Genomic DNA, 13,590 nt, shown 5'->3' with positions numbered 1-13,590 from the left:
CCACAAACACACGCTAACTCTCTGCAGCCTCTCCTGCCTCCTTCAGCTGCAGCATACATCACTGCCTTCCCAACCCACGCACTTCACTCCTCTCACCTCTGCAACCTGGTTTCCTCCCAACATCCCCATGAAAGAGCTGTTTCCAAAGTCACCAGTGACCCCTTCCCAAATCTGCCACGGCCAGGCATCATCCCTCAGGGACACTGCAGTATTCGACCCAGTGGACGACACTCTCTCTTCAGGACGCCTTCTTCATCATTGGCCCCTGTCGGCCACTATCCTGTTATTTCTCCTGCTTCTCACACAGCTCCGTCTGGGTCTCCTCCACTGGCCTCTATCATTCTCTCTCTAAATGCAGGCCTCCCACAGGGCTTCTCTCGGCAGCCTCTTTCCTTCTCCATCTGCATTCCTTTCCTAAAGGACTCCATTGGCTGTGCTCTAGCTGGACTCACCCAAAACTCTATTGCCCATTAATTGTGGATCTGGAATTCTCAATCGTCTTCTGGACATTTCCACCTGGATACCCCACTGGAAACTCAAAATCTGCGTCAAACTGAATTATCCTTTCTGCTTTCCCCACACGTGTCCTCTCCTTTTGCACCGCCTTCTCAGCCATCCAAGCCTGCCACATCAGAGAGCTCCCGCTCCCCTCACCCCTCAGCCAGTCCGTCACTAACCCCCAGTGGCCTTTTGCTCCTCTATTCCTACTACCCTCCCCTGTTGTGAGCCCTCACTACCTCTCTGTGGACACTGCAATGGCCTCCTGTCTGGCCCGCCCCCTCTTGCCCCTGCTGCCTCCACTAATTTACCCTGACCGGCAAATTCACTCTGTAGGGAACTCGCCTGGTTACGGCGCTCGCCGCTCATCACCCTAGACTGACTCCTGGTGCTGTCAAACGGGCTCCCGCTATCCAGCCCAGCACTCAAGGCCCACGCTGCGTCCACCCCACCTCCCCAATCTGAATTCACACCCAGTCCAGCTGGAAGCCTTCTGGTCTCCGGTTTTCCCCTTTCTTACCTCTCCGGGATCTCCTTCCTGGGACATTTCTCTCTGCTGGAACCTACCGGCTTCAGTCCACCTTCCCTGTTCCCAGAACGGGACCTCATCTCGCTGCTTCTGAGCCCTGGAATCACGTTCTGTACCTCTCTCTTGGGAGCCGTCCCCCTGTTCCACCTGATCATCAGGCTGTAAGCTCCTGAGAAGCAGAGAGCTCCCACCTGGCTCACCTTGCCTCCCTGATGGTGGCCAGTAGGGACCGCATGTGTAGTCCACAACTATCTGATGAAGGATGAATGAACTGATCAAGTCAAATTGATCAGATGGAGCCGTTGGCCTTGTTAAAAAGTACTTATGAAGATGATAAAATGTGGCCTCTCCTAGGGGCAGTTGGTCTAGCTCTGGAGCTGGACAGACTGTATATAAAGTCCAACTCTACCATGTACCAGCCTTGTGACCTGAGCAAGTTTATAACTCTCTGAGCCTCAGTTTCCTCCTCTGCAACATGAGAATATTAGTAACCACATCACGAGACTGTTGTGAAGAATAAAAGATACCATAAAGGCAAAATGGTCTCGCCCAGCTCACAGGATACAGGAGGAACTCAGAACAGCGAGGAAGCTCCTTGCTGGAAAGAAGTGGGTACAAGAACTGCCTTCCCGGAGGGACCCAGGCTGCACAGATGCAGCCGTCTCTGACCTGTCTCCAGCAGCAGCTTCACGATGGAGAAGTTGGAGTGGGATACGCTGTAGTGAAGGGCTGTGTTCCCGTTGCCATCAGCCAGGTTGACAAGCAGCTTGAGGATGCACTGGGAGTGAGGCTGGACTCCCCGAAGGTAGGCGGCCACCACAGCAGGGCTAGACGACTTCCGGCTGGAGACGCGGAACCACTCTTGACTGATGGTGTTCAAGCTCTGCCTCTGAAACACGAAAAGATTCCAAGTCCAGCAGGTCACCCGGCCTGGGCGCTCCAGCTGGGGCGTTAGTTTCCACTGGGAAAAGCTAGCTTTGGGTGCTTTCACCTCTGTTCCTCCAACTTCCCATGCAACTTACTCCTGGAGGGCTCAGAGCTGGTGGGGTTGGGGAGGCAGCGACACACTGTGAACCTGTGCAACTGGCCCCCACTGAGGCAGAAAGGAGCACTGGGGGAGCAGCACAACTACCAGGAACGAAGCACTTCACTGGGTGGTGACTGTGTCCACCGCAGGCTTGGATCACATCCCTGCACGCACAGGACGACCAAGACCCTGTCTTTCACACGCACACAGCCAGCCTGTACTGAGTTCGCCCCAGGCTCTACCAGGATTTCTGTGTGTTTTGAATAGGCATAGCTGGAAAGCCACAACATTTTACTAATGGGAAAAATGCATGCTGAAAGCTAAGAAAAACAGCACGCTCAACTTATGCTTGAAATAAAACCCAAACAGCTGTGCTTGAATTATTTTTGGCTTTTAAGCTTTGCTGTGACCTTCAGAGAAGATGGTTTAAGAACCCATGGCAGGACCCCAGTGTCTGCAGTATTCAGCTCCTTCGGAACCATGAATGAGGAGAGTTCCAGAGTGTACGACATCCCCTCTGTGTGTGACACGACCTAAGCGTTTAACATGGAACAAGTTTAGATCATTTATCTAAAGAGAAGGAGGAACTACGGGGATGGGATTACCAGAAATGATGTCACACTCATCGTGAAAAAGGCCCTGGGTTGGGAGTCACTGAACCACCGTGGCCAGGGTTTTGTCCTGGCTCAGCTGTGTGACCTTGGAAGCCATATAACCTTTTCGAACCTTACTTGTCTCATCTACAAAGTGGAGGTGAAGAAGGGGCAGGCTGCCTAACTTCCCTTGGCTCTGGAGTGAGGTCCTTGTACACCTGCTCTGTCTCTAAGCGGGGCTGTGACCCTGGCTTGGTGTGGTGTCAGATCTGCGCCTCTGATCACTCATCTAGGCAGAAACAGTGGAATCCTCTGTGGCTGAAACACTTTTTATACATCAGAATATCTCCTTGATCCAGGGAATCTAGAGAAAGACTCTAATGTTAAGAAACAGTGATGGATTTTAAATGAAGAGCTAGGAATTAAGTTATTCTGCAATTCACTTAAGAACAAGTAACAGGAGTTTTGATCAACATCCACGTTGCATATCGGCTCTTTATCAATCTGGGAACAGTTATTTGCCAAATCAGCTAAGGTAAAATAACAAAAATGGGTTGGGCTGAATCCATTATTTTTACTCCTAAGGCTCTTCTGCAAAGAAGAACAAAATGGGCTTTAAAAATGCTTACAAGTTGTTACGTGCTGGGTTTTAGCAGCTGCTCTCCTAACTTGGGAAAATGTGTCTGTGCCAGTATCTCTTGATTACAAGTAGAACCCACTCATTCTGTGTTTAATCTCCGTGGGCAGGAAGTTGTTAAGGAGCAAACAGGTGTATTTTCTTGTTTGTGGTCTCTTGACCCACAGGTAGACTTCAAGAAAACCAGTGAGGACTACAGAATTAAATGCCAGGGCTTTGGGGTAATGGAGACATGCTGGTCACCACCCTCATTTTATGAATGAGGAAACTGAGCCAAAGTTGAGCCACTTTGCCCAGCATCTCGCAGGTGGTGATCCAGGGAACAGAGCCCGCGGCTCCCCTTCCAGATGCTCTTTTCCGCTCTACCCATAGCTCTCTCAGATCTCGAGGCAATTTTGAGCTAAGCCACAAATAGCTTTAAGACAGGGTGCAATGCCTAACGCCAGTCAGTAAAGACCCCAGCACAGGCCTGCCCTCGTGCAGTCATTTCCCTCCCACCTTCTCAGCACGGTCCTCCACCTGAGGCAGGAGACCCTGCACGAATGAGAGAGCGCCCAGCGGAAAGGGACTCCTGCGTGCACAGCCACATGTGGACCCGGTGGCAAGGGACCAGAGCCGCCCAGTGGGAACTAACAGCTCAAACAGAACAGAAATCTCTACACGAGAACGAAAGTCAGGGTACCAAGAGGTGGTCGGTGGTGGTCCCAGTTTCTGGCAGATGTTGGCTCAATGCCCGGCACGCGTTGAGGAATTCTTCAGAGGGTTCATATCTGAAGAAAAACAAATATATGTCTATATCAGTCTCCAAGCTGATGAAAAAGAAGGTTAACCCTACGTCGACTTTCACTTCTCAGCAGCAAAAACACCCAAACTGGGCAACTTCCCGGGCAAGGGGCATTCCTCAGAAATACGGGTGGAGACAGCCTCCTAGCCACGAGGCTTCCAAACTCACCTCAAGTGTGAGTCAAGCCCATTGCCCTTTTCACCCTGCTGTTTTCAGGGGGCAGGAGCAGATCACCAAGTGTGGCCCACCGAAGTGAGGGCCACGGGCCCAAAGGCAATTCCTGACACCGGGAAAGGTCTTTCTGACTTTGGATCAAACATTTTCTGCTTGAGCAACTTGAAAAATCCAAAGAACCCAATGCATACCAGCAAATTTCTTCAGGTTATTCTTCCATGAAGGACACCACAGTGCTAACAGAGTCAATACAACGAAAATCGATGACGCCGGGCGCACTCGATGGCGAACGCCCTTCCCGTGTTAGTGTAAGGGCAGACGCAGCAGTGGAGGCCAGGGCGGGACTTGACAGCACTGGTCACAGGGAGCTCTGCTCTCATCTCATCTTTACGGGGCTGCCACCTGGAGCAGCCCTGCCCCTCTGCTGGACCATCAGCCACACTCACTGCTCGTCACCTCTTTGGCAACCAGGCTGGGGATGGTGACAGCGATGACAATGGGACTTATTATTCCGACTTCTACCACGCATTGGGAGCCCGCTGTGTGGCAGGCACGGTGCTGGGCATTTTCCTTACTTTTCTCATCCAGTCCTCAGAACACACCTAGCAGGCTGCCATCAGCCACATGCTACAGATGAGGACAGTGAGGCGACCACGGCTTAAGCACCTTGTCTCCAGTAACATGCGCAGCCAGAGGATTTAAACCCAAGAGGGTGGACGCTTTCATGGGGCACACGACCTCCCCCCTTCACAATAAAAGGCAGGGTGGTGTCAGCAAGGCCAACGGGACAGGCAGAGAGGAGGTGTGTGGGAAAGATCGGAAAAGCCGGGGTCGGGACCCCACTCTGCCAGCTGGGTCGCCTAACTTCTCCAGGCCTCTGTTTCCACATCTTTAAAGTGAGGATTGTCATATTTTCTACCCTGCAGGATTGTTCAAGGGGTCACATGAGATACTACACGTAAAGTGCTTCACGTTTGCAGAGTCAGGACGACGTTAGCTTTATATGTAGACACGACGGTCTGTGACAACACAGCCAGTGAAGGCAGGAGTCACATCTGTCCAGTCCAACCGGCGCTCAGTACCTGGCAGAGAACAGACACTCAAGAATATACTGCTGAGGGGACAAATGAATAATTGGACAAAAGAGTGAACAACCGCCCTTGTCCTTTCTTGAGGACTGAGCGCCCGGATGGGTGCCCTCTGACTCACCTCTCAGCCTTGGGGTGGGGGAGCTCTTCCCCAGGCCCGCTCTCCTGGCTTACGCGGCAGATGCCCTCGGAGACAGACTGCCCGGCCCTGCCGTCGGGGTGGGCATCCTTGCCCCGTCTGTGTTCCGCGCCCTCACACTTCTTCTCAGCCTCACTGTCTGACAGGTCCTCCGGGGAGCTGTCCTCACCGCTGGTCTCCTCGCTCGAGGTGGTCTCGTAGCTGGGGAAAGAGACAGTCACTCGTCTGTGCATCCTGCCCAATGCCCGCCCGCATGAACACATATGAGGACTAGGTGGAAAGCTGACACTTTCCAGCTTCCTAACCTCATCCTCCATTCTCTACACCCACAGGCCCAGGAGGGGACTCCCAAGAACCTGAGTGTCAGGGAAACAGGCGGTCAGGGCTTCGGGCTCGAATGCTGGAGGCCATTTGAGGAGAAAAGACAACTAAGCCATTTGCCAAGAACACACCAACAGCCCGTGCCCTGAGTGGCCTCTGTGTTTGGAGGATCCAGACAGGCAAGGTTCGCACAAAAGCATTCGCTCCTGCCATCCTAATGCCAGTCTCTGGGTAGGCAGCCCCTCCCTGCCCCAAGGTCTGAATTGCGGGCTCTGGGCCCTCTGCTGTCGCACAGCTTACACCCTCTGAGAAGGGAGGAACCACCTGCGTCCCCTCCTAGCAGAGCTCCGGGACGCCTGCACCCAGCCTCTGCCTGTCTCGGCTGCAGCCTGTTTAAACTACTGCATGCAACAGCAAAAGTGAGGGCACAGGCCTCCGACGTGTGGCTCTTCCTCCTTAGCAGTGATCCCTACGTTTACTCACACGCGACTCTGGTGAGGTGGCAGACCAGAGAGCCCTGGGAGATCTGTTGGTCCCCCTGCTTAAGGTCAACAGGAGACCCCAATGGGGGATGCCAGGGTTAAGAGGAAGACTTCAGGTTCTGAGGCCCTGGGCCCTGCCACAGAGACCAGGGGCCACGCTTCCACGCAGCCCCCAGCTCTCTCTCTGAATGTGGCCCTGGGGTTCAGTAGAATTGCAAACCCAGCCACTCTCTGCTATGCTCGGTTCTGTCCTGTTTAAACCCAGCTATTTCTTCCTCTCTTGTGCATGGAACAACTTTTTGCTTTTGTGATTAAGAGAGTGGGAGACATATTACGTTTAACCAGCAGTGCTTGTCTTAGAACTGCTCCCAAAAAACCTCACCTGGAAGTTCATTCATTCATTCAACAGAAATTTATTAAGCACCTACTCTGTGCCAGGTGCTGATCTAAATGCGGCACCGAAGTCCCTGTCCTGAGCTTCTACTCGAGCAAGGAAAGGCAGAAAATCAACCTGTAAACAGCACTCAGATGGTGATCAGAACAGCAAATGACACAGCAAAGGGCCTGGGGTAGAGTGATGGGGGAGGGGCTGCTTGAGTCAGGGCAGCAGTCTTCAACAGGAGAATCACTCGGGGGAGTTTAAAATCCCCAACACGTCTCCCGCATCCCAGACTAACTGAATCAGAGTCTCCAGGAGGACCTGGGCATCAGTATTCTTTAAGGTTCGCCCAGGGTTTCCAAGGTTGAGCCACTGCACCAGAGTGACAAATACCTAGGACTGCCCGGGGGAGGAGCTCTTCACACGGGGCAGTAGATGCAAAGGGCCTGCGACGGGCCTGACAAACCTTAGAGGGAAGAAAGGCAGAAGCTGGCGGGAGGGGCCGAGGCAGGCTACGGCCGGGAGATGGACTTCCAGGTTTGGGTACAAAAACTGTGGGGCCGTTTAAGCAGGGAGAGCTAGTGCCTGCTTCAGACTCTGAGAGCAGGCTGATTCCCTTTTCTGCACAGGAACTGCGGACAGCTCAAGACAAAGGTTCCTCCCCGCCCCAAGATCTGACTTTAGGGGGCGTGGGAACAGCAACCCTCCTGACATCCCGTTCCATCGCTTCTGACATTTCCCTCACAGAACCTACAACTGTGACGTCACCCTTGTTCGAATCTGGTGTCTTCCTTCTGGTCCGACCCAAATTAGCAGGGTTCCGGCCTCTCTACACAGCCTCCCAGGCCCTCCACTGGCTGGGGCCCCACTGTGGGCTTCCTCCCCGACTGGAATTCCCCTCAGCGTCTCAGCACTGTCTCCACTTCTTGTCTTATCTCTGCCCACATTCCAACTGTGGGCTAAAGGCAGGGACCATGATTTATTTGGCTTTTTTATACCCACCACCTAACACATGTAGGCATTTAATAAATGTTTGTTGAATGACTGATATAGGAAATATTCGAAATCCAATGATCTACTCTCTAGAATATATAAGGTGTGGTTCACGCTCTGAGTCAATAGACATAGGCTGTTTTTCTTCATCCTAAAAAAACATTGGTTTGGTTTGCAATAAGTTAGTAAAAGGAGAAAAAATTAAATGGATGAAGTTTGAAGTTTAACAAATCAAGAGTTTGTCCCAGTTTCAGTGTTGTGGTTCAGATAAAATGTCTTCCCTAAACAGCCATGTGCCCCCCCAAACTCCCAGAAGCCACTGGCCTCCCGGCCCCGGGGGCACACCACAGCCGAGACATATTCAAAGCACAGGACCCGACAGACCACCACCACTGGCAAGGCACAAACACATGCAAACCCGAGATGGAGTTTAAAGGGCCGTTAAGATTGATTCCCTCGAAGAAGAATGAAAACCAGATGCTTCCCCCTAGGAAAAGAGAGAGCGAGGACAGCGCGGGAGAGCGAGTGTGGAGGGGGCAGACTGGGCTCCGCCAGCGAGCGATGCTTACCCACCGTTAACCCCAACAAACTGAAGGTTCTTTTTGGTCCCATTACCTCCTGCACGGAAGCCATAGTCTTTCTTTTTCATTATGGATTTAAGGCTGGTCGACGGGGAGATCTCTAGGCAGACACAACATCACAGGTTAGAAGGATCTTGGGGATGCCCCAGAACGCAGCAAAACCAGACTCTCGCTTTGAGAGGACTCAGACTGAAGGTGTGTGAGGAGGTAGAAGGGGACAAGAAACTTGATGATGTCAATCAAATATCTGGAGGGTCCCAAGGAGGCCAGCCTTCTGGTCAACGCCAGCCGAGCTGTCCCTGATCACACACACCCTCCCTGTGTGGCTCACAGATTGGAGCCCTCTGTAGGAGGGCCAGGGGTTGTGGGTGCCTTTGTTGTCCCCATCTCACAGCTGGGACATCGGAGGCTCAGACTTGCTCAGGGAAGGGCAGAGCCGGAGCCAAACTCGGCTCACAGACTCCTACTCCTGCCTCTGCTCCAGGCACCTATGCCGTCCTCCCTGGGTCACGTGCCAGGCGACACCTGTGATGTGGGGTAGGCAGGGCACACACACGAGCAAGGGCACACGTCTTCTGCTGCTGGACTCAAAGGGACAGAGGGCAAGACTAGAACCAGCACCAGGTACTGAGGCAGCAGCCGGTTTGTGATCTGTGGCAGGAAGCCGACTTGCATGCTGCTGGTTGAGCAGAGCCAAGTATGGTTCCACTTTACTCGTCAGAGAAGAGTACGTGATCGCTGACGAGCGGAAGTCCCGCTCAGCCACACACTCGACCGCCACACGTGTGTATCACTCAGTCTCTCTCCTGCACCCACACACCCCCCCCCTCCACACACACACGCACACAAAATACTCAGCGAAATGTTTTCAGATCTCGGTATCAGGTTCCTCCAAAATCAGGCCAGAGAAAACCCCTGGTGTGCAAGAACCAGTGAGGACCACAGGAATGTAAGAGCCCAGGGAACGAGGAAGGGGCCGAGGTGGGCGGCACCCACAGCCAGGCCCTTCATCCCATATGTCGCCTTTGCGCAGTGCAGCTGGGACAGAGGCACCCCTCTCGGTGGGTGCTGTGCTGCAGGCTGGGCGAGTGACGTGTGGGCTGGATTTCAGCTCCCGTTGCCCCTCCCTGGCTGGTGTCTTCGTGCCCTGCGCTATGTGAACAGCTGTACCTGGTGGTCCTGTAGTCAGTCCCAACTTTAGAGCAAGGACGAGAGGACAGAATGGAGCCCCCACTGTTACATGGATCAGTCTTTATCCCACAGGGTTCCTGGAGGGGTTTAAAGCTTTTAAAAAACATACGCATGCAATTAAAACCCTTTTTCCCTTTGACTCATCATAAAAAGGAGAAATGGCTCCCTGTCTCAGCCACCAGTATTTACCCATTGGTGGAGAGGTGGAGGGGGCCGGGGGCTCCTTCTGGGGCGGAGCCTGGGCCGAGTAGGCGGACAGCAGCAGGTTGAGGGAGCTCAGCAGCTGGCTCTGGATGCTGCTGAGCTTGGAGGCAGGCTGCTTGATGGCGCTGGCCAGCTCCGGGTACCCGTGCTCCAGGCAGCTCCACTGCTCCTGCAGGAGCTCCTGGATCTTCTTCACGTACTGCCCAAGAGTGGCATCTGTGGGTGAGCTGGGTGGCCCTCCTGGGCGGTCCTTCCCTGGGGGCTCTGAGCTGGTCTCCTCCCCCCTTGCTGGAGGCGCCTTTCTGTCGCTGCTCCATGAAGTGCCTTCTGCTTCCCTGCCCAGACCCTCGGCTCCCCGCTGAGGGTCTCCCTCCTGCTCAGAGCCTGCTTCTTCGATCCTGAGCTCTGTGGAGAGGCAGCTACGCAAAGAGGGGGTGAGGACCCTCTCAGGTCCCTGTGGCAGTGACAGCTGGGGTGGTGGCACAAATTCCGCTAGGCTCTGATCCTTCTGTTGGTGATTGTCCTGTCCCCACAGAGGGCCATTCTCCTCTCCTCTGACCCCCCAGCTTTCGGATCCCGTGCTACCCAGAAGATTGACCCCAGTGCTCTTGTCACATGACTCCCTGATGAGGAGTGCGCAGAGAGGGTCAGTGCTGACTGTGGCGTCAGTCTGGCTCTGAGTGTCCTTGGTGTCCTTGTGGCTAAGCTTCTCTGCCAGCTGAGCCACAGTGCACTCCAGCTCCCGGATCCTGTGCCCCCTGGCCTCGACTTCCTCCTCCTGCTGCTGCAGAGCAGCTCTGACCCGGGCCAGCTCCTCAGCTCTTCCAGACAACTCGCCCTTAAGGTCCGAGAGCTGCTGCTTCAGGCTGGAGATGCTGCCCGGGGCCACGGTGGCAAGGCCCAGGCTCTCCTCCGTGACCCGGATGCCAACGCTCCGCACGTCCACCTCTACAGGTGGGGGTGGCGGGATCTCGCTGATGTTGAGCTCGATCTCGTCCAGGGGGAGCTCATTCTCAGGAATGGGTGATGGCAGAGGTGGGGGGCTTGGCGTTGGGGATTCAGGGCTGACCACCACCTCGGCTTCCCTGGTTTCGCGTTCACCTTGTGCATCCTCTAGGACTACAAGTGCATTCTGGGAAGAGAAAGGAGGACTTGGGAGACAGAGGTGATGCGCAGCCTCTTCTTCAACCTCTGGATGCTCCGCCCCCTCCCGGACCAGCTCCGGGATCCCTGGCACCAGGTCTCTAAACTCTCTGACTTTTGGGTGGGCTGCTGCTCGTGGGGTGGAGCTGTGAAAACCCGCAAATCCTTCCGCAGGGCCAAAGGTGCCATCGCAGACACTGCCTTCCCCCTGCAGTGGAGGGAGCGTCGGGGGTGTGGGGGAACCTGAGTTTAGGCTGGGGTCCTCGGAAGCCCTGTTCTGTGGCAGCGTGGCTGGCATGCTGCACGCTCTCAGAAGCTGGGGCCGTCCGGCCCCGGAGGCGAGCTCAGCCTCCACGGGAGCCGCAGCCCCCCACTGCCTGGCAGTCTCGGCCAGCAGGGTGTTCCTGTGGAAGCTCAGCTCACTCCCGCTGGTGGAGGCCCGGGGGTGGTCCCCGGGTGGCAGTGTCTGGGCTCGCTCCTCTGTCCCCAGCGACACCTTCCTGGGCACCACTGGGGACCAGTTTTGGTGGGGAGGTGCAGCGTGGGAGTGCGCCCCACTGTCAGGAAGGCTGAAGTTTCGGGGCAAGGTGCTAAACTTGGCCTGCTTGGCCCTCCTGTGGATGGGAATCCTCTTGATGGTGTTGCCCTTCTCGATGTCATCCACATACTTGAGGAAGTCCAGGTCTAGGTGAAAGCCGTATGGGGTCTCCACGGAGTACGGGTGGCTCCTGGGAGGCTCTTTCTCTTCATCCCCCTGAGAGGACTGGTCTTTGGCTGGGAGACAAAACACACGTAAAAAAGCAGCACACGTTAATAAGAATTACAGGGTCGTGAGGCCCAATATCTGTGACTTTGACTTAACCCTCTCACGTGAGACTTCTCCTAAATGTTCCTGCCTCTAATTTCGCAGAGATGCACACCACCTCACGGGTGTGCGGAGAAACCATGTTATTAAACAGTGTGTACTCAGCCAGTGTCTGCAAGGAAGCAAGCAGGGGGAACGGTTTCCAGTGTGCAGTGTGTCATCTCAGTTATTACTGTGGAATCTGCTGGCAGACCAGCGAAACAAAATTGTCTCATGCTGGTTTCCCGGGTTTCAGTCATGTAATTGCTGAACTGAAGTGGCCAGGAATTTGCTAAATCAACGTACTAATTACGAATACAGATGGTTTCAAAGGATGAGATACACAATTGTCTCAACATTGAAAAAGAACCTTGCATTATTCAAATAGGTAAACACTAGTAAATCTTGCTAAAGCCAGCAATATCAAGGCCTTCTACATCATTGACGCCTCCTCAGATGCCTGAGCCTCTAGATGCATGAAGATCAGAAAGAACTGGGACACGTAATCGTGCACAGCCCATGCTCTTTGCCACCTGAAAACTGCTTAGTGCTTAACAATCACAAATTTCACTCCCAAAAACTCATGCCAAGTGAAAAAATACCACATTTCAGCTCAGGAGAGGACGCTCGTGGAGAGCACAGAGGCCAGGAATATGGACTCTGCAGCCTGGTCTGTGTCTCAGCTCTGTGACCTCCCTGTGCCTCCTCACCTGCAAGATGGGAACAGTAACAGGTAGGATGAGATCATTGTGAGGACTGATTAATTAATACACAGAGTGCTTAGAACCATGCCTAGCGTATGATAAACATTCAACACGTGCTCCCTACTGTAGTCATTATCTTTGTGGAAGCCCAAAACATAGAGAACTGAAGCCCCATAATGGAAGCCGATTTGCTGGATACACAGGAGGGCTCCACCAATTCTTTGTGACTGACTGACTGCTAAGGACAATGGCCCTGGGGGCAAACTTACAAAATAGCAGTAATTCAGTCCACTTACCTCAACCACTATTTTTTGAGCACCTATGTGTTGGCTGCTAAGCTGGATCCTAAGGACATAGAGATGAATCAGGCATAGCCCTGCCCTTAAAAAATGTCTCATCACGTAGGAGAAACACCAAGTGCCATGCAGTGTGACAAGGATCGTAACAGATACAGGCTCAAGGAACAGTCTTCCTTCCTGACTTATTGTCCCAGTTTCTCCAGAATAACTTTCTCAGACTTAGAGGTTAATTCTGCCTTGGTAGCAGAGGGATGACTTCACGAGTGGCATACGACTGGGCGTTAAATGAACAAATAGCAATTTTCCAGGGGAACAAGACAGTGGAAGACATTGTAGCTGTCCACCTCCAAGATGGCACCATCAATTCCTACACCTCTAGACAGGCAAGGGAACCCCGCATGGAGAGGTGGGGCCTGTTTCTTCCCCCCTTTGAATCTGGGCTGGCCTGTGACTGCTCTGACCAAAGAAAAAGGCAGAAATGATGCTGAGAGAATTCCAAGGCTAGGTCACAGAAGCTTGTAAGTTCCTCCTGGGTCTCAGAGTGCACACTCGGTGGGAAGCCAGATGCCACGTGAGAAGTTCACCTTCCCGGAGACTGCTGTGCTGCGAGGAAGCCCAGGGGTCCCAAGGAGAGGTGATGGGGGGGGGGGGCGATGCCCAGCCATCCCAGCCCAGGTGCCAGGCAGGAGGAGAACAGCCTTCAGATGACTGTGGCCTCAGCCACCATCTGACTTCAACAACAGGAGGCACCCCAAGTGAGAACCACCTAGCTGAGCCTCTGTTAACAATCCATGATTGCTCCAAGCCACTAAGTTTCCGGGTGGTTTGTTATGCAACAATAGAGAGCCAGGACAGATTCTAGTTAGATGTCTGAGTATGTGCGGAGGCATGGAGCTCTGCAATTCCACGGTAATTCGGGGTTCCATAAATGCCATTGACATGGCCGGAACTGAAAGTGTGTGTCGAAGGTGAGGGTAGAA

The 13,590-nt window shown here is 53.7% G+C and overlaps 1 protein-coding gene across 11 annotated transcripts in view; it reads right to left on the bottom strand.

Moving 5' to 3' along the window:
• Window positions 1–13,590, bottom strand: part of KANK4 (KN motif and ankyrin repeat domains 4) — a 64,308-nt gene that overhangs the window by 15,248 nt on the left and 35,470 nt on the right. For 9 of the 11 annotated variants that reach the window (XR_011439398.1, XM_070269006.1, XM_014740230.3 and 6 more), the window contains 5 exons: window positions 9,606–11,537; window positions 8,214–8,325; window positions 5,452–5,670; window positions 3,967–4,054; window positions 1,697–1,916 (listed from right to left, as the gene is read on the bottom strand). Coding sequence is in view for 10 of the 11 variants with exons in the window: in XM_070269006.1 (XP_070125107.1) it covers window positions 1,697–1,916; window positions 3,967–4,054; window positions 5,452–5,670; window positions 8,214–8,325; window positions 9,606–11,537 (2,571 nt within the window). In the remaining variant the exon portion in view is untranslated. Of the gene's footprint in view, window positions 1–1,696; window positions 1,917–3,966; window positions 4,055–5,451; window positions 5,671–8,213; window positions 8,326–9,605; window positions 11,538–12,209; window positions 12,318–12,607; window positions 13,394–13,590 lie in introns of those variants that run through there. The other 2 variants (XM_070269004.1, XM_070269012.1) reach the window with 2 other exon arrangements.

The sequence above is a fragment of the Equus caballus genome, chromosome 5, assembly GCF_041296265.1.
Source record: "Equus caballus isolate H_3958 breed thoroughbred chromosome 5, TB-T2T, whole genome shotgun sequence".
Lineage (NCBI taxonomy): Eukaryota > Metazoa > Chordata > Mammalia > Perissodactyla > Equidae > Equus > Equus caballus.
The sequence above is the reverse complement of the archived record's forward strand: the minus strand, read 5'-3'. Positions and strand labels throughout refer to the sequence as shown.